The 23,608-nt window shown below is 37.6% G+C and overlaps 1 protein-coding gene across 1 annotated transcript in view; it reads right to left on the bottom strand.

Moving 5' to 3' along the window:
- Positions 1-6,185: 6,185 nt before the first annotated feature.
- LOC128703024 (ADP-ribosylation factor-like protein 6-interacting protein 4) overlaps positions 6,186-23,608 on the bottom strand; it is a 65,578-nt gene continuing 48,155 nt past the window's right edge. Inside the window, exons 3-4 of the mRNA XM_053797574.2 lie at positions 13,340-14,103; positions 6,186-10,150 (exon numbers count right to left, since the gene is read on the bottom strand). Coding sequence (XP_053653549.1) covers positions 10,018-10,150; positions 13,340-14,103 — 897 coding nt within the window. The 3' untranslated portion in view covers positions 6,186-10,017. The remainder of the gene's footprint in view (positions 10,151-13,339; positions 14,104-23,608) is intronic.

Raw genomic sequence — 23,608 nt, forward strand, 5'->3', positions numbered from 1 at the left:
TAGAGCATGTATAAATCTGTGGAGGGGAGGAGGGGTAGGGGTTGTCTTAGGAAAGGATGGAGGGAGGGGATAAAAGAGATTTTGTGTGCAAGGGGCTTGGACATACAGCAGGCATGTGTGAGTGTTAGATAGGAGTGGAGACGAATGCTTTTTGCGACTTGATGAGCTGTTGGAGTGTGAGCAGGGTAATATTTTGTGAAGGGATTCAGGGAAACTGGTTAGCCGGACTAGAGTCCTGGAGATGGGAAGTACAATGCCTGGACTTTAAAGAAGGGGTTTGGGATATTTGCTGTTTAGAGTGACATCTAGGATATTTGTTGTTTAGTGTGACATCTAAACTGTCATATCTGTGCACCTCTGCAAGGACGGTGATAGTGTGAATGATGGTGAAAGTGTTTTTTTTTTTTTTTTTTTTTGAGGGGGTGGGTTGTTCTGCCTCAATGGGAGATTGCCAACATGTTAAAAAGAAAGAAAAGTATATATATTTTTTTAATTTAATGTACAATACCTTACTACAGTGTGATAGTCCTGTACACATTATAATTATTTTCAACCTGTTCTGTATACACTAATATTCTGTTAATGAATTAGAATACTTCTCCTAAAGAATAAGTCACAATACTGTGCTGCAACAACCCACAATTTACCATAAATTAGATAAAAGACTAGAGGACATTTCACTCCATCTTGGCCCATTATCAAGTCAACTTGACAATACACAGTTCAAAATGGATCAAATCATCATCTAGTTTCTCCAATTTGTGGATTATCTAAGAAGATTTCTCATATTATTAACAGGTAAAAAAAAAAAAAAAAACATTGAGATACAATGGCATGATCTCACAGCAAAAACAAATAATGGGGTGACTGGGATTCAAACCTGTAGTCTGGGATGCCTGGAATACAGGTTTAAATCCCAAGCACTCCACTGAATTGTTACTTTTTGCATATTCTGAATTTTCTGTATTAAACTGTACTTTAAGCCATAGTATTATGAAAGTTTTTCTAGATGCATAATGTATATGAAGAGTTATTTTATGAATGAATTCAGTATTTTACATGCTTTAGTTCTTAATTGCAACAGTTTAGCTGAAAACCTATAAAACAGATGCAAAACAACCATTTCTTACAAACTTTACAAAATAATGCTATACTCAAATGGGCTAAGATTAGCACTTTTCAAAAATCTTGACATGAAGTTGTTAAAACCATGCCACAAGAGCCATCTTTCTCAGGAAAAAGTCATTCACAGAAGGAAAGCTTCATTAAAATCTACAGACAAATGCAAACACAGTGCAGGAGTGTACTGGTCAATCTGATATAAAACCAGCATTTATCTCAGGCCAAAGTAGGTGGAAACCTACAAACTTTGGGACAGACTACGCAGTATTATCCACAAGAAGCCAGAGTACACACAACTCTGATGCCCAGCAAACTATGTGTTTGCTCCAGTCAGTAGCACGAGGCTGCAGATTAATTTTTCATCTCCTTTCCCATGCACTAAACTAGACACACATTAGAATGCTTATAATGTTTGCAAATATTTTGCCTGTTATGCAAATTATAAGCATAAACTCATCATGTGTGAAAATAATCATGAAGACTAACTGAACATTTAACCCTTAAACTGTCCAAATATAGATCTACGTTCACTTCGATAGTGCTCTGAACATAGATCTACATTCTTTTTACATAAGAAAGCATGTAAAATGGAACGTAGATCTACGTTCAGTGCACTACACGAGTGAACGTAGATCTACGTTTGGACAATTTAAAGGTTAAGCCTGCATCTGAGGCAACCTTCAGCAGAGCATATGTAGAGGAGGTAGCTGATTTATAGTGATTAACCTTTCACTGTCGAGACCCCTGCTCACAAACTTGCTCTGTGTTGAAGAATTTAAAAAAAAAAAAATTTTTTTTTTGATGAAATGATAGAGAATCTTTTCCCGATGGTAATGATACCAAAAGTACAAAATTTGATGGTAAACTTATGGAGTTACACTCTCATGAAGTTAGCAGTCTTGGCAATATATATCCATCGGCAATTTTGCTCACTTTGAGCCCTATTTTCAGCCAATTCCATTGTTCCAGTCGACCAAACTCATAGCTATTTCGCTAGAACTGCATTTGTTTTATTGATTGAGTACAAGAAACTGCCCATTTACCATTTTCAACTACCCAATAAAGTGGTCAGAAATTGGCAATTTAGCCAATTTCACACAAATTTCAAAAACTCAATTTCAAAATAGGGTCCAGAATAAACAGTACAGACATTCCTGGAACTAAAATAACATTTTCTCTGTTCATTAGTCATGTCTCCAGCTCCTCTTATATTACTCTTACTTACCATATTGAATTTTTATTCACATAAAAAAATAGAAGTTTTACTGTTATGCAGACTACTGCATTTTGTAATAATTGTATAATGTCAACTCATTCATGACTGCATATTAGACTGGCCAGTTGGACATGTATTATGTACTCTTAAACATCGGCAAAAATCAAACGTTTTCACTACTTTGAGCTATATTTCAAGGTACAGTACTTTTTATCGTGAAACCAATTAAAATCATCTCTATTTCTGTAATATACTTTCCATTCTATCAAATGAGACTAAGAAAATGAGAATACAACCATAAATACCATATGAAAATGCACCTCAGTCAGTGTTTTAAACCAAAAACACGGTCATTTTTTTTTTCTCATGCATTGCGTGCTGCAGGATTTTTTATAATGCGCACACTGACCACGCAGACCCATTCTCTCACATGTAGGTCTGTCAGTTTCTCCTGCTAGATTTGAAGCCGCTAGAATTTTGACGTATTAATACATGAGGAACACTGACTTGTAAGCTGTACCTATACGTCACCGACAGTGAAAGTGTTAACCCTTAAACTGTCCGAACATAGATCTACATTGACGTGCGTAGTGCTCTGAACATAGATCTACGATTTTACATGCTTTCAAATGAAGAAAATCAAGGTCGGAGTGCTACACACATCAATGTAGATCTAAGTTCGGACAGTTTAAGGGTTAATAGTATGCAAATAATCCACATATAGGAGAAACATATCATGTTTCTGGTTGTAAGTATTGGAATTAGTCTGCCCGAAATGCCTTGGCATGTTAGTGGCTTTCTTTGTACCTAACAACATATATAAAATGTAAAACACATTGTAACCTTTGCAGAGAAATAAATTTTATCTTTGTCTTCATAATTAACTAGTCACACGGCATATGACTAGTTGATGGTCCAAGTCAGACTGAAATGTCATCATAAGTTTCTTTCTATGTGCAGGTTGTGTATTGTTCCAGTTACAGTACTGTGCCTTTTTGTTATTTAGTGATAAATAGCTCAAGTTTACCCCCAAAGGAAGTCACTTGAACTGACTCACAGGCGACTTCTCTCCTGTCACTTTAACCCTTTGAATGTCGGTGTCATATATATACGTCTTATGAGCCAGCGTCGGTGACGTATTAATATGCCAAAATTCTAGAGGCTTCAAATCAAGCAGGAGAAAGCTGGTAGGCCTACATGTGAGAGAATGGGTCTGTGTGGTCAGTGCGTGCAATATAAAAAAAAATCCTGCAGCACGCAGTGTATAATGAGAAAAAAAACTCCGACCGTGTTTTTGGATTAAACTGCCGATTTTGAGGTGTTTTTTTGTATAGTATTTATGGTTGTATTCTCATTTTCTTGGTCTCATTTGATAGAATGGAAGACATATTACAGAAATAGAGATGCTTTTGATTGGTTTCATGATAAAAAGGACCTTGAAATCGAGCTCAAAGTAGCGGAAGTGTTCAATTTTTGCCGATGTTCAAGAGTAAACAAATTGTCACATGTCCAATAAGTGTCCAACTAGTCATTCTATGTATGCAGTCATGAATGGGTTGACATTATTTATACAATTATTACAATAATGCAGTAGTCTGCATAACAGTAAATCTATTTTTTGTGTGAATAAGAATTCAAAATAGAAAGCAAGAGTAATATAAGAGGGTCCTGGAGACATGACTAATGAACAGAGAAAATGTTCTTTTAGTGCCAGAAATGTCTGCACTGTTTATTCTGGGCCCTATTTTGAAAATGGCATCTTTTTTAATTTACATAAAACTGGCCAAATTGCCAATTTCTGACTATACTGTATTGGGTAGTTGAAATCTGTAAATGGGCAGTTTCTAGCAAAATAGCTATGATTTTAGTCGACTGGAACAATAGAACTGGCCAAAACTAGAGCTCAAAGTGGGCAAAATCGCTGATGCGTAAATACCGCCGATATCACTAACTTTGCAAGAGCGTAATTTCCTAAGTTTTCCATCAAATTTCGTACTTTTGGTGTCATTACCATCGGGGAAACATTCTCTATCATTTCATAAGAAAACTATTTTTTTTTTTAATATTTTGTTACAAAGAGAGAGACTTCAGAATTTGGGGTCTCGACAGTTGAAGGGTTATAAGTGCATACCTTCCCCACCACCACACTCACTATTTTGAAGACCTTGGATGCAGGATAAAATATTGTCTGTCTCTCCAGTCACCTTTCTCAATGGTTTATATTACTGATACACAGACATATATAACATCCCACGATGAACTAACGTGACATCCACTCATGAAGAAGAACTAGTCTACTTAAGGGATAAGCTTCTAGTAACAGCTGGTGTATTAATACTGAAATTATTAAATGAAACAAAAAAAATCACATATGAAAACAGAAGCTGTGATGAAATGGCAAATCCCATATATGATAGATGGAAAGTAAAATGGAATGGAAAGGATCTGCATACACTGGACTCAATTAGAGATGAGGGACCTCTGATTCAGGCAACTTTGCATAAATTAATTCCACTCTGTGTTATACTTCCTATCCATGTGGGATTTACCATTTCCTTGATCAGTGTTTGGGACACTTATATGAGAATAGTAGCTGTCAGGTACAAAGGACATTCTTCAAAAACAACTTTCTACATACTTCCCAAGCCCACTCGACTTTCACTTCTTATTGCTCTTCTTATGAAGCCTTGGTGGCACTGAGGTAACGTGCTTGTTTGAATACACAGGGAAATTCACAACAAAATGATAATCCATATCCACAGTTTACGTTCCTGACAGTGGAATCTCTGGTTGGATATGTACTGTAATAAATAATTAAACAAAACAAAATAAATATATTTGTATATATACTAAATTAAGAGGTGTGGAGTTAATAAAAGTATTAGTCAGAGGGCTGAAGAGGGGTTGTTGTGGTGGTTTAGTCATTTAGAGAGAATGGATCGAAGTAGAATGACATGGAGAGCATTTAAATCTGTAGGGGAAGGAAGGCGGGGTAGGGGTCGTCCTCGAAAAGATTGGAAGGAAGGGGTAAAGGAGGTTTTGTGGGCGAGGGGTTTGGACTTCCAGCAGGCGTGCGTGAGCGTGTTCGATAGGAGTGAATGGAGACGAATGGTATTTGGGACCTGACGATCTGTTGGAGCGTGAGCAGGATAATATTTAGTGAAGGGATTCAGGGAAACTGGTTATTTTTATATAGCTGGACTTGAGTCCTGGAAATGGGAAGTACAATGCCTGCACTCTAAAGGAGGGGTTTGGGATATTAAAAAAAAAAAAACCTAACTCCCTTACCTTCATGTGTTAGTGTGACTAATTAACAGTCCAAGTAAGACCAAAACATCATCATAAGTTTCTTTCTCCTATGTATGGGTTATTTGTGCATTGTTCCAGTCATGACAGTGACTTTTTGTTCTTCAAATAAACTTGCTCTTACAGTGGTTACAGGGGACTGTATGTGTCAATGAAGAATAAATAGTATCTGTGAGCAGCATCTCTCTCTCTCCAGCTAGATGGTACATCCAGGTCTCTGTAATAACTGTAGCTACAGGAGTACAGCTATGCTGTTGGTGTCCTGTCTTCAATACATAATCTATTACATAATTTGAGTAGATTTCCTATGGTTGTAGCATTTACTGCCTTCTCTTGTATTATGTTTTATCATATTGTACAGATAAAATAAAAAATACTAGGGAAAGGATGAGGTACTGTTCCTCAAACTATCACATGTTTGTATAATCTCAGTTAAGACAGAGTTATATTTTCAACCTACATAAATGAGAGTAAATCATGTTTTTTCTGCATCCCCGGTCAACACATGCAATGTTTTCGTATACATGTAAAAAGAAACTGATGATATTCACATTTTTATTTTTAGCATATCAGCTGTTTCCCACGGAGGCAGGGTGACCCGAAAAAGAAGAAACTTTCATCATTACTCACTCCATCACTGTCTTGCCAGAGGCCTGCTGACACTACAGTTCAAAAACCAAAACATATTTTCACCCCTCCTTCAGAGTACAGTCAATGTACTTCCCACCACCAGGACTCAAGTCCTCAGGATCACAGACCTAATTAACACATGGGACTAAATTAGCTGTTTCCTGCTTAGCAGTCAATGCAGGCATCCTCCGCATCATCAGAGCTAAAATGTGAAGATGCCAAAGACAATGTTTACATGCAAGTTGTTTATCACCTCGGAAGTCACACGTTATGGTCACGTCTGAAGGACTCCAATTTCTATTTGCATAATTAGTGAAAATGAAAGGAGATTGGACATGATTACATACAGTAATTACAGTGATACCTCTTATATCCGAACTACATGGGCTGAGACCAGTTCGGAAACATGAAGTTTCCTGATACATGACGGGGAAAAAATGCACATCCATACGGTCATATCGCCATCGGTGATGGCACTGTTGGTTTAAAAAATGAGTCCAACGTCTTCTGGCAGTGGGACCAGACACTCCGGGCTTGAAAAACAGCTTCCCGGATTTCACGGACCACAGGATCATAACTTTTCAAATAGGCTGTGGACAGTGGATGCTCCAAATACTCCAAAAGTGTTTTGACACCTGCCCTTGCTGCTGAAGTTTTTGGTCTTGGAGGCACTGGGTCGTTGTCATCACTTTTGGAATGTTCTGGGTACAACACTGATTCTGCAATCTCTGCATCCATAGGAGGTTCCACACCAGGGTCGTCTTAGTCGCACACTAGCCAGTCCTGCACGTCGGCGCCACGAACCATCATGCCACTACCACGTTGTTGTAGGCACCACTTCATCATGCATTAATCAAGTTCCAAGCTCTGAGGCTTCACCATCACTTTTCTTTCAGCACTTTTTCCAGTGGCAGAAAACTCACTTGTGTAGGCCATAATCTTATGAACCATCTTGATATCAAAGTGCGCTCCAAGTTTGATTCAGTCTTCTGATGTATCCAAGTGACTGTTCGGATGTTTCGGTACTAATTTTAGAATTTTGCCCTTTCGGATATTGGCGAGGTTTGGATAATGGCAGGCCAGATATGTGAGGTATCACTGTACTGTAATGTGTATCAGTTTTGTTGCTAAACTTGTATTTTGTAATTAAAAACAAGTACATGTGAGGGAGGACCCTCCCTCCACCCCTCCCTTCCCTTATTTTTATTAGTGAAAATGAGATAAATGTTAGTTTTTATTTAAATAACTTATTAATATGAAAAAAGTCATATATAAAAGCATTCTTGTAGTCAGTGTCACAGGCGTGAGATTGACCAGGAGCTGCTCAAGGCCGTCGAAACTCTTCAACGGAACAATATGGTAGTGATACCCTGAATATTTTTTCATTATTTTGATCTTTTCTTCTGATTTTTATGGAAGCTTTACACCCATAAGACCGAGGGCATTACTCTGGGAATATTTATTTATTAAAAACTCGTCTAATGACTTGCAACATACTTTACTTTTAACCCTTAAACTGTCCAAACATAGATGTACGTTTTTCAACATTTGAAAGTATGTAAAAAAACGTAGAGCTTCTTTTTCTTTTTTTTTACATTTGAAAACGTGTAAAAAAAACTTTGATCTACGTTTTTTTTTGTTATATTTGAAAATATGTAAAAAAACATAGATCTACTTTTGGAGCACTACGCATGTGAATGTAGATCTGTTTGGACAGTTTAAGGGTTAATGAGCATGAAGTTATGTCTCCTAACTTCAATCATTTTCTGATCTTATACACTATGTGACTGTCATGTGCATGCATGTATACACTCACCAAGCATACATGCATGTATGCAAATACAGACATGCAGCTTCTTCATTCATATTTTCAATTACTCTTTTGTTAGAGTCAAATAACTGAATGTTTAAATATGAGCTATCACAGTACATCATAAATAAGCACAATGTTACTCTGAGTATAATCTACATTGACCATTGAAACAAATCACTACTGAGATTAAATATAATCACCACTCCAGTCATTAAAATAATTAAGTACCGTACCCTCACAATTTCCTTGGCTACAGTATTACAGTCAGCTCAATTATATAGCTCCTCGATATAGTGACTTTTTTGGCAAATGCCGGAATCCAAGAGTAGAAAAACTCTTGGAACTAATTAAAGGTAAAAGTACGTGCTATTAAATTTTGGATCCATTTTATCAATAGCATTTGCAAAAAAATCACACTATACAGAAAAGGTTTGTAAGAGTGTTTACTGTACATACCTAAATACAAATACAGTCTTAATACTAAACATGGAAAAAATTATATGTCTGATAATTACTCTGAAAATACAGGTACAGCAACGGTTTTCCAACAATGGATACTCGGGCACCTCTTTTGCTCCAGACAAAATTTCAAGAGGGCACTAAATAAAAACAAAAAAACTCACTTAAGGCTTAAGGGAAGCATGTGTTTGATGCAGTTACTGTTAAGTAGGACAGCTCTAGTCTACCTAACCTGCCCTCAAAAACTGGGATAAACTTCTCCATACAATATATGAAACAATGAAATACTTAGGTGTATAGTAGTTAGTGGGTCAGAGGTGTATTGTTGAATTATTATTACTATTACTATTATTATTATTATTATTATATTATTATTAAATGACCTCTGTTTGAATGGCAAAAATCAATATTCCAGCAAGGCTTAGGAACCAAGGGTGTTGAAAAATCAGTTGTGTACCTGTACATAAAACAGGTTGAAAATAGTCATTGGTATGTATTAATAAAAAAGTAACTATTCACTGGTACACCAAACTGATTTAGAGTTTTTAAACTGCAGCATCAGTTTATTTTTTAATAATTCTTTAGACAATTTCATAAGACCCCTCCCCGAGGTAGTGTGTATCCATATTAATCTGAGCAGACCTGTAAATGTATTTGAGAGTACACAGGTAACAAGACAGAGGACAACACAAAAATAACAACATAGCAGAAACATTATACCATTATCTCACCTGAAAAAGCTAAAATTTTTGACATTAAAAACTGAGATGCTACTGGATGCATATAAACATTCTGGCCAAACATTAGATTCATAAGTGTTCAGTACATTTATACCAGAGACAATAGACATTCAGTGCTCTGATAATCAATGTTTCAGAGACCAGACACAAGGTACATGTATACAACTTGTTGGAAACGTCCAACACCAAGGGAAAACAATACATATATTAAAAAATAATATCAAAGCAATCCCAAAAATGCAATTTTAATTTAAATGCTTTTCTCATCAATCATACAGGAATAATTAAACAAATCCCAAATTTAAATTAGACTTGCTTCATTCAAGAAATTATATCTAGAAGACTAAAGAAAACATTCTGAGAAATGTTTATCTTAGTTCATGATCTATTGGTAAATGGTGAAAATGAAATGTTAGGTAAAAGAAGACAGATGCAACTATTGTGATATTATATCGTGGCAACGTTTTGCTTTTCCAGGCAGCATGACAAACCTCCTGGAGAGTGAAGCATTTACACATTGACAACTAATGTGACAAATGTCACATTAGTTGCATCTGTGTCTTTTACCTAACATTCTGTTGTGAAAATAATAGCACACTGCTTAACTAACACAAAATGAAGTGATCTGGAAAACAATTATGTACCTTGATGTTTTCTAAACATTCTCAAGAGGTTATCTTCATGGCATACAAAATGCTGAGAAGTGATGTACACTACATAGCATACAATGACTATTTTGAGGCACGGGACTTCACAGTGGTTTGAAAAACTTCTCCATCAACCTGTGTGGCAGCCTTGTTGATAGCACGATGGCGGTCACGACTTACACACTCTTCCATCACTTCACCAGAACCCTTGATTAGTCTGTAAGAGAAAACACCAACTTTACTTATGACCTCACATCAAACAGAATATAAAAAGCTTGCTATTGAGTGAAATGTCTAAAATAAAGGTTGGCTTTGCATTATGGCTTTTAATACCTACAAATTAAAGTGAAACAGAATTTTTTTTTTATATTTTTTTTATTTTGACAGAAGAGGAAGCATAAGATTCCCTTGCATTCACAGAGCACTGTACAATATATGAATGATGTAGGAACAGTAAGTAACACTGTGAAGTGTTCATGAAAGTATTTTTTTTTTTAGCATGTCGGCCATCTCCCACTGTGGCAGGGTGACCCCCCCCCCCCCCCAAAAAAAAAAAAAATCACCATCATTCATACATAATCACTGTCTTAGCAGAGGTGCTCAGATACAACAGTTAAGATCTCACTCCAATCAGCCAATATCCCAAACCTCCTTTAAAGTGCAGGCATTGTACTTCCCACTTCCAGGACTCAAGTCCTGGAGGTGGGAAATACAATTCCTACACTTCATAAAATATTACCCCACTCACACTCCAACAGCTCATCAGGTCCCAAAAAATCACTTGTCTCCATTCACTCCTATCTAACACATTCACACATGTAAGGTATTATTATTATAATAATAACTAAGTGTTAAACCCATAAGGGTCATACAGCACTGCAGGGCTGGGTGTGCTAAAGGTGTAATCTGCTTGATCAGAGACAAGCGAGGGTGAAGAGTATAACAGGGATAAAGTTAATAAGGGCAGTGAGGAGTGCCAAAAGAAGTAAAAAGTTGGCATAATAAATCTGTTGCTGACAAGACGTCAAAGAGGGAGTCTGTGTCAAAGATGGGGCCGTCAGTGAGGAGGGAAGGTGCAGTAAGGATGTTAGAGCTCGTGTAAAGTGTTTGTAAAAATACCTGTAGAGAAGTCCTACACTATGAACATAAATTCATTATTAACCTACAATTTGTAGTATAAACATTAAAAATTTCAATCCACCCATAACCAGTATCAAGCCTTGCCAGTCATCATTGGATAATAGTCCAGGAAGTACCAAGGAATTACAGTATCTAGAATTTCCTCTCCAAATCGTGAACTGTTTCGACCACGGTAATGACTTATTTTTCACAAGCACAAATCTCAAGCCAATAAATGCATGAACACATGTATGGGTTTATGATCCTGATAATCATACTGTCACTCTTGAATATAAACTTTAGTATTTTTCTTCACTGTTGTTGTTGCATTATTGGCTTGATGTGTGAGAGCTTGTGAATTTCTTGAAAGAACAGGCACATAAATAATATCCCCAATTATTATTAACACAACCCCACACGCATCTGAATGTTGGACACACCTAAAACAACACAACAGATAATACTAAGTTGATGCCCATAACCAACACATCAATGAAAGTCTCAGAAGGTTAGGATACTCTCCAAAATTTGCTTTTATGTTCCTCAACCCTCACTCCTAACACTTTACTTCTGCCATATCTACCCATACCTCACATATGGGATCTGTACCTGGGGATCCACTTCAGCCATATACTGTATCTCAGACAACTATAACTCCACTTCCACTGCCATGGGGAAGTGGAACAGAATTCTTCCTCCATAAGCCATGCGTGCCATAAGGGGCGACTAAAATGCTGGAGCAAGGAGCTAGGAACCCCTTCTGCTGTATACATTACTAAATTTAAAAAGAGAAACTTTCATTTTTCTTTTTAGGTCACCCTGCCTCGGTGGGATATGGCCGGTTTGATGAAAAAAAAAAAGGCAGCTGTCAGAGTAATTACAAGCTCTAGCAATAAGCAACACACTATACCCTTATTCAAATCCCTAAACCTACTAAAAGTAAATGAAATTCGTACTTGCTATTGTTCAATCCACAACTTCCAAACACTGCACTGTAACACTGACATTAAACTCAGGAAATTCCTAGAAACTTTGCAACAGAACACTGAAGCATCATACCAGTAATGAATATAGCACTCATCATTAAAGTATGCTGGCCACCTCTCAAACCACACCACAAAATAGGTCGTCCCTTGCACTTTAAGACATCCTTTAACCATCCAGGCAATAATTAACATATTCTTCAGGGCTTCATGGTTTGTTTCCCAAAAGACTCATGGATGGCATCCTAAAGCTATGGGAGTGGGATGATATAATTCCTGTAATAGATCTATTTATCACAGCCCTGAGTTTCTCAGTGGGGTTCAAGCCTGGGGACTTTTCCTAGCCAGTTATTGAAGATGGGCACCTCACAGTCTAAGAAGACACTGAACAACAGATTTTGTGGTGTGGCAAAGAGCACTGTCTTGCATAAAAATCATTGCACTACATTGCAAGAAGGATACAGGCAAATGATAACAGAGTAACTGTAGGTATGGTACAGTATGACAGTTACAGTTAGTAGAGACATTTTCTAGGCTTCACTGGATGTGCTTTTGGTGTAGGCAAGTCATCAATATTATCCTCAAGGAACTGATGCAACCAGTGTTCACTGGATGCTAACACGCATCCCTGGCTTCTACTATTGCCAATGTTGGATGGCCTGCTTTACATAATCCAATAATCTGTGCAATTCTCTCATGTCAGCAACTTACTACTGCCCCTATTAATTTGTCAGTAGCCAAAAAGTCTGAAACTCTGCAATGAGGACCACACAGTGCAATACAGTAGAGTAAGCAGAGGTAGGTATATAACAGCATACTTTGAAACTTTTTATCCAAAAATGTTTAATCACAGCACAAGAAAAATGTTAAAGTTTGGAAGGATATGTCAACAGCAAGCTGTCTCCATATTTAATATAAGAACAGAAAAGCACTGCAGTAGACCTACTGGTCCATGCTAAAAAAGGTCTTTCATAAACCCAAACATTCTCAATTATACATATGTTTAACATAATACATCATCAAGCCATGTAACTTGATAATGGTTCAGAATGGGGAAAAACATCATCAGTTTCTGTTTTTAAATTGTGGGTTAACAGTGAATTGTTCTAACCAAGGTATTAAGCCACACATTTTGTCTAGATACTATCATGATTGGACCATTTCCTCATGGAAGTGTTTGCAAGAGATGGTAACACAATCTTAGATACATAAACATACTGCATTCTGTACATATACATTTTGAAGTACAAGTTCAACATACAAAATATGCATGCACTTTAATACTGTGTTTATGATGCACTTACCTGTGCCTGCCAGTATCCTGGTCATAGACACGCCGCATTACACTCTCTTGCTTCTCCCACTCCTCCCTGGTCATAGGCATTGTGGCCTGGCTTGCAGTCATCATGTCTATGCTCGGGCCCACCGACGATGAACCATTTTCTGTGATGTCTGTCTTATTCTTAGAAGACTTTGAAGTTTTGTCTTTGCTGGATTCGCTCTTGATGTGATTTGCGGTGTCGGACTTGTGCTTCTCTTTGGTCACCACCTTCTTCTTCTTTAACTTTTTAGTCTCCTTCTTTCTGTTTTTCTTCATTTTTTTCAGCTTCTTTCTTAGTCTTTTTACCTTTTTCTTAATAGACTTTTTCTGCTGCTCCTTTGCTTGTTTTTTACATTTCTTGAGTTTTTTCTTCAAAACCTTTTCTCTCTTTTTCCTTTTCTTTAGGGCTTTTTTGAGTGCCTTGCCTTTTAATTTACCATTAAACACTTCCATGTCTGACCCAGACGAGTCTGAGGACGATGACGATGAAGACGATGACGACGATGACGAAGAAGAGGACGACGACGAGGAAGATGAAGATGATGAAGAGGATGAAGATGACGAAGATGATCTTGACGATGCAGACTTTGTTCTTTTCCTTTTCTTTTTTACCTCCCTATGATTCGGAGAGGCCGAGGACGACGACGAGGATGAAGTTGAGGTCCTTCTCTTCTTGGTCTTGGATCGTGACCTGGCTTGCACTGTGGCTTCATCTGAGCAAGATATATGCTCCTTCTCCATGATATCCTGCAAAAGAAAAGGATACTATCATATCTATCCAGTGGAGCATAAACAGAAACATTAAAAAAAAGGCCCAGGAGATATAGTCAGCTCTCAGCTTAATTAACCCTTTATCAGGCAGATCGGAAAATTTATTGACTTGAAAGCATGTTTTTTGAGCGTGTAATCCTACTCCCTCTGTGCATCTGGGTTCCCATTTTCTAGTTTGGACCAATCGCAAGCCTTCTGTGAGTCACTCCAGCTAAGTGGCAATGGCGTCTGCTTGCTTCCCATTGGTCGAGAGACAAAAATGTAAACACTTTTCGCTTGGCGTTGCCCAGAGAGGTTTTTCTCCTCGAGTTACACTCATATACAGTGGACCCCAGGTATTTGATGGCATCGGTATTCGATAAATCCGGTATTCGATGCATTTTAACACAAAAGTTTTGCCTCGGTATCCGATTGAAAACCCGGTATTCGATACGATTCGTACGAGATGTGTCCACGTGTGGCCTGAACTGCCCCGTGTGTGCCAGTGTTTACAAGCCAGCCAGTGTGCGCGCATCTAAGGATACATTCGGTACATTCTATATTATCACTGTTTTTGGTGCTTGTTTCTGCAAAATAAGTCACCATGGTCCCCATGAAAGCTTCTAGTGCCAACCCTGTGGTAAAAAGGGTGAGACTTAGTATAGAAATTAAGAAAGATTTTGAAGGGTCTGGGGCTAACCCTGAGAAGCCTATGCCAGTTGTGGAATCCATTGTGCCTACTTCAAAAATTAAGGAAATGTGTGCACAGTGGGTTGAACTGCAAACCTTTATGGATGAAAATCACCCTAACACAGCTATTGCAAGCCATGCTGGTGACTATTACAATGACAATGTTGTGGCCCATTTTAGACAAATCGTACAGAGCTCTATGGACAGATTTGTTGTGCAACAGAGGTCCAGTGACTCTCAAGCTGGTCCTAGTGGCATTAACCCCTTCAGGGTCCAAGGCCCAAATCTGAAGTGGTGCCCCAATGTCCAAGAATTTAAAAAAAAAAAATTTTTATTTTTTCTTATGAAATGGTAGAGAATCTTTTTGTGAAGGTAATAAAACAAAAAGTACGAAATTTGATGGAAAATTGAAGAAATTATGCTCTCGTGAATTTTGATGTGTCAGCGATATTTACGAATCTGCGATTTTGCCGACTTTGACTCCCATTTTAGGCCAATTACATGATTCCAGTCAACCAAATTCTTAGCTATTTCACTAGTATTACTTCTATTCTATCGATTGAGCACAAGAAATCGCCAAGTCAACTGTTTCAGCTACAAATTAAAGTGATCGGAAATTGTTAATTTGGCCAATTTAACACAAAGTTCAAAATATTCCAATTTCAAAATAGGGTCCAGAATAAACAATGTAGGTATTGCTGGAACTAAACTAACATTTCCTCTGTTCATTAGTTATGGTTTGAGGCTTTACAAATAAATTCCATTTTGATTTTTTATTCACGTAATGAATTTTTATTCACACCAAAAAATAGAAGATTTACTGTTATGCAATACTGTAATAATTGTATAAATATCATCAACATATTTGTGAATGCATATTAGACCCACCAGCTGGCGTATATTAGACGTGTGAGGTCGTTTGTTTACTCTTGAATATCGGCAAAAATTTAACATTTCTGCTACTTTGAGCACAGTTTCAAGCCATTTCCAGTGATAAAACCAATCAAAATCATCTCTATTTCTGTAGTATGTCTTCCATTCTATCAAATGAGACCAAGAAATCGCAAATACAACTACAAAAAACATACGAAAAAACACTGCAAAGTCGCTGTTTTAATCGAAAAATCATGATTTCAGTTTTTCTCTCTCATTATACACAGTGTGCTGCAGGATCTGTTTTATGTGGTGCACACATACCACATAGATGTATTCTCTCATATCTAGGCCCAAATGTACCACTCACAGTTTATCAGAGTGAGCTGAGCTCATGACGTAGATCTACGGTTTGGACCCTGAACGTAAAGCCGTAGATCTACGGGACGGACCCTGAAAGGGTTAAAAGAAGAAGGGAAGTAACCCCTGAAAAGAACTTGCTACCTCAAGTCCTAATGGAAGGGGATTCCCCTTCTAAACACTAACACCATCCACTCTCCCCTCCTCCCATCCCATCAATCATCACCAGATCTTCATTAAAGGTAAGTGTCAATTATTCTATTGTTATTATTCTATTGTTGTTGTTGTTATTGTAATTATTCTATTTCATTAAACTTAATATTTCATGTGGTAAAAAAATTTTTTTCATACTTTTGGGTGTCTTGTACGGATTAATTTGATTTCCATCATTTCTTATGGGGAAAATTGACTCGCTTTTCGATATTTTCAGTATTCGATGAGCTCTCAGGAATGGATTAATATCGAATACCAGGGGTCCACTGTACTCCTATATTTTACCCTCTACAATGTTGGTAAGTACTGATTGTTGTGTTTAGTGCATAAATGAATAGTTTAGGCATATTTTGATATACAGTGGACCCCAGACATTCGATATTAATCCGTTCCTGAGAGCTCATCGAATATCGAAAATATCGAAAGGCGAATTAATTTTCCCCATAAGAAATAATGGAAATCAAATTAATCCGTGCAAGACACCCAAAAGTATGAAAAAAAAAAAAATTTACCACATGAAATATTAAGTTTAATGTAATAGAATAATTACAATAACAATAGATTAATAACAATAGAATAAATGACACTTACCTTTAACCCTTTCAGGGTCCGTCCCGTAGATCTACGGCTTTACGTTCAGGGTCCAAACCGTAGATCTACGCCATGAGCTCAGCTCACTCTGATAAACTGTGAGTGGTACATTTGGGCCTAGATATGAGAGAATACATCTATGTGGTATGTGTGCACCACATAAAACAGATCCTGCAGCACTGTGTATATTGAGAGAAAAAAAATGAAATCATGATTTTTCGATTAAAACAGCAACTTTGCAGTGTTTTTTCGTATGTTTTTTATAGTTGTATTTGCGATTTCTTGGTCTCATTTGATAGAATGGAAGACATATTACAGAAATAGAGATGATTTTGATTGGTTTTAGCACTGGAAATGGCTTGAAACTGAGCTCAAAGTAGCAGAAATGTTAAATTTTTGCCGATATTCAAGAGTAAACAAACGACCTCACACGTCTAATACACATCAGCTGGTGGGTCTAATATACATTCACAAATATGGTGATGATATTTATACAATTATTACAGTATTGCATAACAGTAAATCTTCTATTTTTTGGTGTGAATAAAAATTCATTATGTGAATAAAAAATCAAAATGGAATTTATTTGTAAAGCCTCAAAACATAACTAATGAACAGAGGAAATGTTAGTTTAGTGCCAGGAATGCCTACATTGTTCATTCTGGACCCTATTTTGAAATTGGAATATTTTGAACTTTGTGTTAAATTGGCCAAATTAACAATTTCCGATCACTTTATTTTGTAGTTGAAACAGTTGACTTGGCGATTTCTTGTGCTCAATCGATAGAATAGAAGTAATACTAGTGAAATAGCTAAGAATTTGGTTGACTGGAATAATGTAATTGGCCTAAAATGGGAGTCAAAGTCGGCAAAATCGCCGATTCGTAAATATCGCTGACACATCAAAATTCGCGAGAGCATAATTTCGTCAATTTTCCACCAAATTTCGTACTTTTTGTTTTATTACCTTCACAAAAAGATTCTCTACGGTTTCAAAAGAAAAAATAACAAATTTTTTTTTTGAAAATTTTTGGACACTGGTGCGTGACTCCAGATTTGGGCCTTGGACCCTGAAAGGGTTAATGAAGATCTGGTGATGATTGATGGGATGGGAGGAGGGGAGAGTGTGGATGGTGTTAGTGTTTAGAAAGGGAATCCCCTTCCATTAGGACTTGAGGTAGCAAGTCCTTTTCCAGGGTTACTTCCCTTCTTTTAATGCCACTAGGACCAGCTTGAGAGTCACTGGATTTCTGTCGCACAACATATCTGTCCATAGAGGCCTGTACCTCTCGTTTCTTTGACTTTCCTAAAGTGGTTCACAACATTGTCAGTGTAATAGTCACCAGCACAGCTTGCAGTAACTGTGTCAGGGTGATTTTCATCAAAAAAGGTTTGCACTTCAAGCCACTTTTCACGCATTTCCTTAATCTTTGAAGTAGGCAACTTCCTCAATTTCTCTATCCCCTCCTCTGGAGCAGTTTCCTCAGGTCTGGCCTCTTGCTGTTGAAGATGATCCAGCAGCTCATCAGTGGTTAGTTCTTCATTGTCCTCCTCCACCAACTCTTCCACATCCTCCCCACTAACCTCCAACCCCAAGGACTTCTCCAATGCAGCAATGGATTCCTCAACTGGCATACACTTCTCAGGGTTAGCCTCAAACCCTTCAAAATCCCTTTTGTCTACACATTCTGGCCACAGTTTTTTTCCAAGCAGAGTTCAAGGTCCTCTTAGTCACTCCCTCACAAGCCTTACCTATAAGGTTTATACAATTGAGGATATTAAAGTGATCCGTCCAAAACTCTTTTAGAGTCAGTTGAGTTTCTGTGGTCACTACAAAGCACTTTTGAAACATAGCTTTTGTGTACAGTTTCTTGAAGTTGGAAATGATCTGCTGGTCCACGGGCTGCAGGAGAGGAGTGGTATTAGGAGGCAAAAACTTGACCTTAATGAAGCTCATGTCCGCAGAAAGTCGCTCTGCCAAGTCTGAAGGATGACCAGGGGCATTGTCTAATACAAGGAGGTGCTTAAGGTCTAATTTCTTTTCAAGTAGGTAATTTTTCACAGTGGGGGCAAAAGCATGGTGTAACCAGTCATAGAAAAAGTCCCTAGTGACCCATGCCTTACTGTTTGCCCTCCACAGCACACACAAATTAGCCTTGAGGGCATTCTTTTGCCTAAACGCTCTGGGAGTTTCTGAGTGATACACCAATAAAGGCTTCACTTTGCAATCACCACTAGCATTGGCACACATCAGAAGAGTAAGCCTGTCTTTCATAGGCTTATGTCCTGGGAGTGCCTTTTTCTCCTGAGTAATATAGGTCCTGCTTGGCATTTTCTTCCAAAACAGGCCTGTTTCGTCACAATTAAACACTTGTTCAGGTTTCAATCCTTCAGCCTCTATGTACTCCTCGAATTCATGCACATATTTTTCAGCCGCTTTGTGGTCCGAACTGGCAGCCTCACCATGCCTCACCACACTGTGTATGCCACTACGATTCTTAAATCTTTCAAACCAACTTTTGCTGGCCTTAAATTCACTCACATCACCACTAGTTGCAGGCAATTTCTTTACCAAATCATCATGCAACTGCCTAGCCTTTTCACAAATGATCGCTTGAGAGATGCTATCTCCTGCTATCTGTTTTTCATTTATCCACACCAATAACAGTCTCTCAACATCTTCTAACACTAGCAATCTCAGTTTCGAAAACAAAGTTGCACCTTTTGCAACAACAGCTTCCTTGATTGCCGTTTTCCTGCTCATTATAATAGAGATGGTTGATTGGGGTTTACTATACAACCTGGCCAGCTCCAACACACGTACTCCACTTTCGTACTTTGCAATTATCTCTTTCTTCATTTCAATAGTCATTAGCACCTTTTTTCTCGAAGGGTTGGCACTAGAAGCTTTCTTGGGGCCCATGGTGACTTATTTTGCAGAAACAAGCACCAAAAACAGTGATAATATGGAATGTACCAAATGTATCCTTAGATGCGCACACACTGCCTGGCTTGTAAACACTGGCACACATGGGGTGGTTCAGGCCACACGTGGACACACCTCGTACGAATTCCATCGAATAGCGAGTTTTCGATCGAAAGTCGAGGTGAAATTTTTGCGTTAAAATGCATCGAATGTCGATGCCATCGAATGTCGGGGGTCCACTGTACTATAAACAAAGTCTGTCTGAAGCATAATACGACTGCACCACGCAATTGAGAAAACTGCAAGGAAAAAGGTCAACAAAATTAATGTCTCGCCCAATAAGGGCAATGTAGCAATTTTGGTAAATAAATATTTATAATAATTTTTGTAATGCATATATGAATTCTGTTGTAGTTTGGGTGTGTACAGAACATTTTGATTGTCTATTCAGATCAATGAGAATTTGTTTTATGGTGGTACCTCCAATGAGAAGTCTAAATATGTCTGTGTTTTTGAGGACAGTGACTCAGATCCAGAGCCAGATGACCTGGAATTGCTTGACAGTGATGATGAATACTTTCCACCGGATGCACATGTCTCAAGTGATAATGAGGAAGATGATAGTCCATCCAAAAAGCCTAAATTAGCCCTGACAAAGAACGGTATTAAAACAGAGGAGTACCCTGATGAAGAAGGTCTCATATGCCTGTGTCATATGCAGAGCAAATCTATGCATCAAGAAGGAAAAAAATTGCTTCATAGTATTTCATTCTAGGAAATAGTCATCTACAATAATTGTTCTTTTTCAGGAAATTCATGAAAATGGGAATTGCAATGTTTAGCTTTGCAACGTGTCCAGGTTGCTGTTTAGCTCATCTTCATATTTTTTGTATACTTAAAAAATGTTTGGAAACAAGTTCCATTCATGTTTTTGATATTGTCTATTTGCATAATAAATTAGAAAAATACTTATTTGGTATTTTATTAACAAATGCATCTTTGCAACAGTCAAAATTTGGCACCATTTACTGGGCGGGACCATAAATTTATTGAAGTCGAATATTTACTACTGACCAAAAACTTTTTTTAGAAATCCATTTATATAGGCTCATTTTCCTTACATTCCAATACTCTATGGACTCATTGTAAAAACAAGTCAAATTTCGCATTTTCCAAGGTGTTTGGTAATGGTAGTTGTGGTAGATAAAGATAAGAGTGTTTTGCCATATCAGTAATGGACAATTCTACGTGAGAGGACTTTTGTCTGTTGTTTCCAAAAGATCTGACCAGGTCGTAGTCATGGACATTGACCCCCAGAACACCCTCCAGGTAGACTCTTCTAGGTAGTGGATTTTGTCAATCATTTCAAAAAGCTACTAAACTGAGGTTTACTTACTGCCTATTAAAGTTGCCCCAATATACAAACACATCAAGTTATAAACATTTGTGCTTATGACAATGCATTTATAAACCAATTAAATTTTTACAACTGCCAATATGCAATTGTAAACATACCCATCCTGTGTATTATTTGCTACATAAACAACTATTATGCAAGTTAAAACGTAACGCATACAACCATTTCAAAGTGAGGACCTCATAAAGAAGACTGTCAATTATTTATACATTATCCATTCACTTAGAAATAGAACTTAAAAGATGCAGTTATTATACCTGCATATTAATTATCTTCCGTACCTGTAGTCCATTCATTGAGAATAGTCATCACCCACAGTTAGCAACCCCCAGGATGACCCAGATATTTTTTACAAGTCACTAATTAGCCAGACAGCACACTGTCCAAGCAGTTTTGATTATATCTTAACAATTTTTGCATACATCATGCTATAACTGTGTAATAATGGCTAATCCCCAGAAATATTTTACACCCAAGTCTTGCCTATAGTGATATACAGCAAACTTGCACAATGATGCAAATTTTGCAATATGGAGAAATGATAATAAGAAGTTTATTTAAGCATGATACATATCTGTACAAGGAGTATAACAATTGGGTGTACATGCCAAAAGTCCATTCATATGCAGAGCATTTTGGGCAAACTTAAGACTAACTTACAGTAATTTTGTACATATGGTCACTAGGCGAGTTTACAATGAATACAAGAGAACTGAATATTCTATCAGTTCATGTTATATGGTTTTACTAAGTTTGGTACAGAGGAATTACAGTTTTGATTACCCAAGGTGGACACAATGGAATGATTAACATTTGAGAAGATTACAGATACTGAGAGTAAGCATACATTGATTATAATGTTTTACCTATGTTCATGACATTCAGTGGTGGGCACAGTTCCACTAATCTGCTAACAGCTAATTAGCAGAACTAACTTTCTGTTTAGCAGATTAGGTTTTCCACTAACTTCGGAAACTGTTCGCAGACCAATAAGCTTCCGCTAAATAAAATTCTGCTAACTTTGAGTCCACTAAAAAAAAATTCATACATTGTTGGTACTAGTTGGAAAACAATGCCTTTTCAACGGTGCACGTGTTTGTTCCTGTCTGTTGTGGAGACCATCATCAAGGGACAGGCAGCGACCCTCTACAACTTGAAGTTGCATGTTAAGAGGAAACACCCAGTGCATGCCATCAAGTTTGAGGAGAGAATCAAGGCAGCATCTTCCCGTAGAAAACACAGGCAATCTTTTTGTGGCAGCGCCACTAGCAGGAGCAGCAGCCAGTCATCACTGATGCCTGCAAAGAGTACTGCAGATCACCATTGGCAAAGCATTTGTTGCTGCTGGCACTAGCATCCGTCAGTCTGTGGTGCTCACAAAGATTGTGGACCTATTTGTCTGCATGCAGTGGAATCCCCCACCTTTGTCAGTCTGAACAGGATGCTTAACCCCAGCAAGACGTCTATGTCCTGCCGCACCCTGGGCAGGAGAATTTTGGTCAGCCATGTACAGCGGGAGGAGTATCTCATAAAGTATTTATGAGTTATAAGCAATTATTAAATTACTACTATAGCTTTTTTGATATTTTCTTAATTTTCGTGGGTATTGCAAGTTATGACAGTTTAGAAGTACAGTACCTTTCCCAGTTTTGTAAAGTAATGAAGTAAAGCTACCCGAGTACTGTACTTGAGTAACTTTTCTCAGTGTTTACCTTTCAAAAATTACTGATGATGTAACAAGTAACGTATTGTTATCAGATTGTAGTGAAGTAAAAGTAATAACAGATTTCAGTACTTTAGTAAAAGTATTGAGCAATTTCAGTACTTTTTAAAAAATACTGAAAAAAGTTACTTAACTACAGTACTTATACTACTTGAGTATAAGTATTAAAAGTAAAAGACCAAAAAACTAAACTGAATCTGAATTCATATGAAAAAGTTAGCATTTAGTGTTAGCATCCACTAATTTTTTCGGCCGTTTAATGGTTCAGCATTAGCAGAGCTAATTTTTTAGTTAGCGGATTAGCAGTTAGCAAAGCTAACTTTTGTTAACTGTGCACACCACTGATGATATTGAGCAAATGCATGTACAGTGGACCCCCGGTTATCGGCCGGTTCTGTTAACGGCCAACTCGGTGATAACTAGTTTTTTGGCGCCCGGTTATCGACCGCTAATTCGGTGATCAGCCGTTCAGCTGGGGCCGCTTGTACATCAGTTTGGCTGTCTCTTGGTGGCTGAGGAAGCTTCTGCTCATACATCCAAATATTTGGCTTATTTCCCATTGTAGTTTGTGTTATTTCTGCAGCACAACTGTGAAATAAGTAACCATGACTCCAAAGAAAGTTCCTGTGGTAAAGAAAGTGAGAAACACCATGGAATTTAAGCGTGAAGTGATAGAAAAGTTTGAGAGTGGTATGAGGGTGGTGGAACT

The sequence above is a fragment of the Cherax quadricarinatus genome, chromosome 86, assembly GCF_038502225.1.
Source record: "Cherax quadricarinatus isolate ZL_2023a chromosome 86, ASM3850222v1, whole genome shotgun sequence".
Lineage (NCBI taxonomy): Eukaryota > Metazoa > Arthropoda > Malacostraca > Decapoda > Parastacidae > Cherax > Cherax quadricarinatus.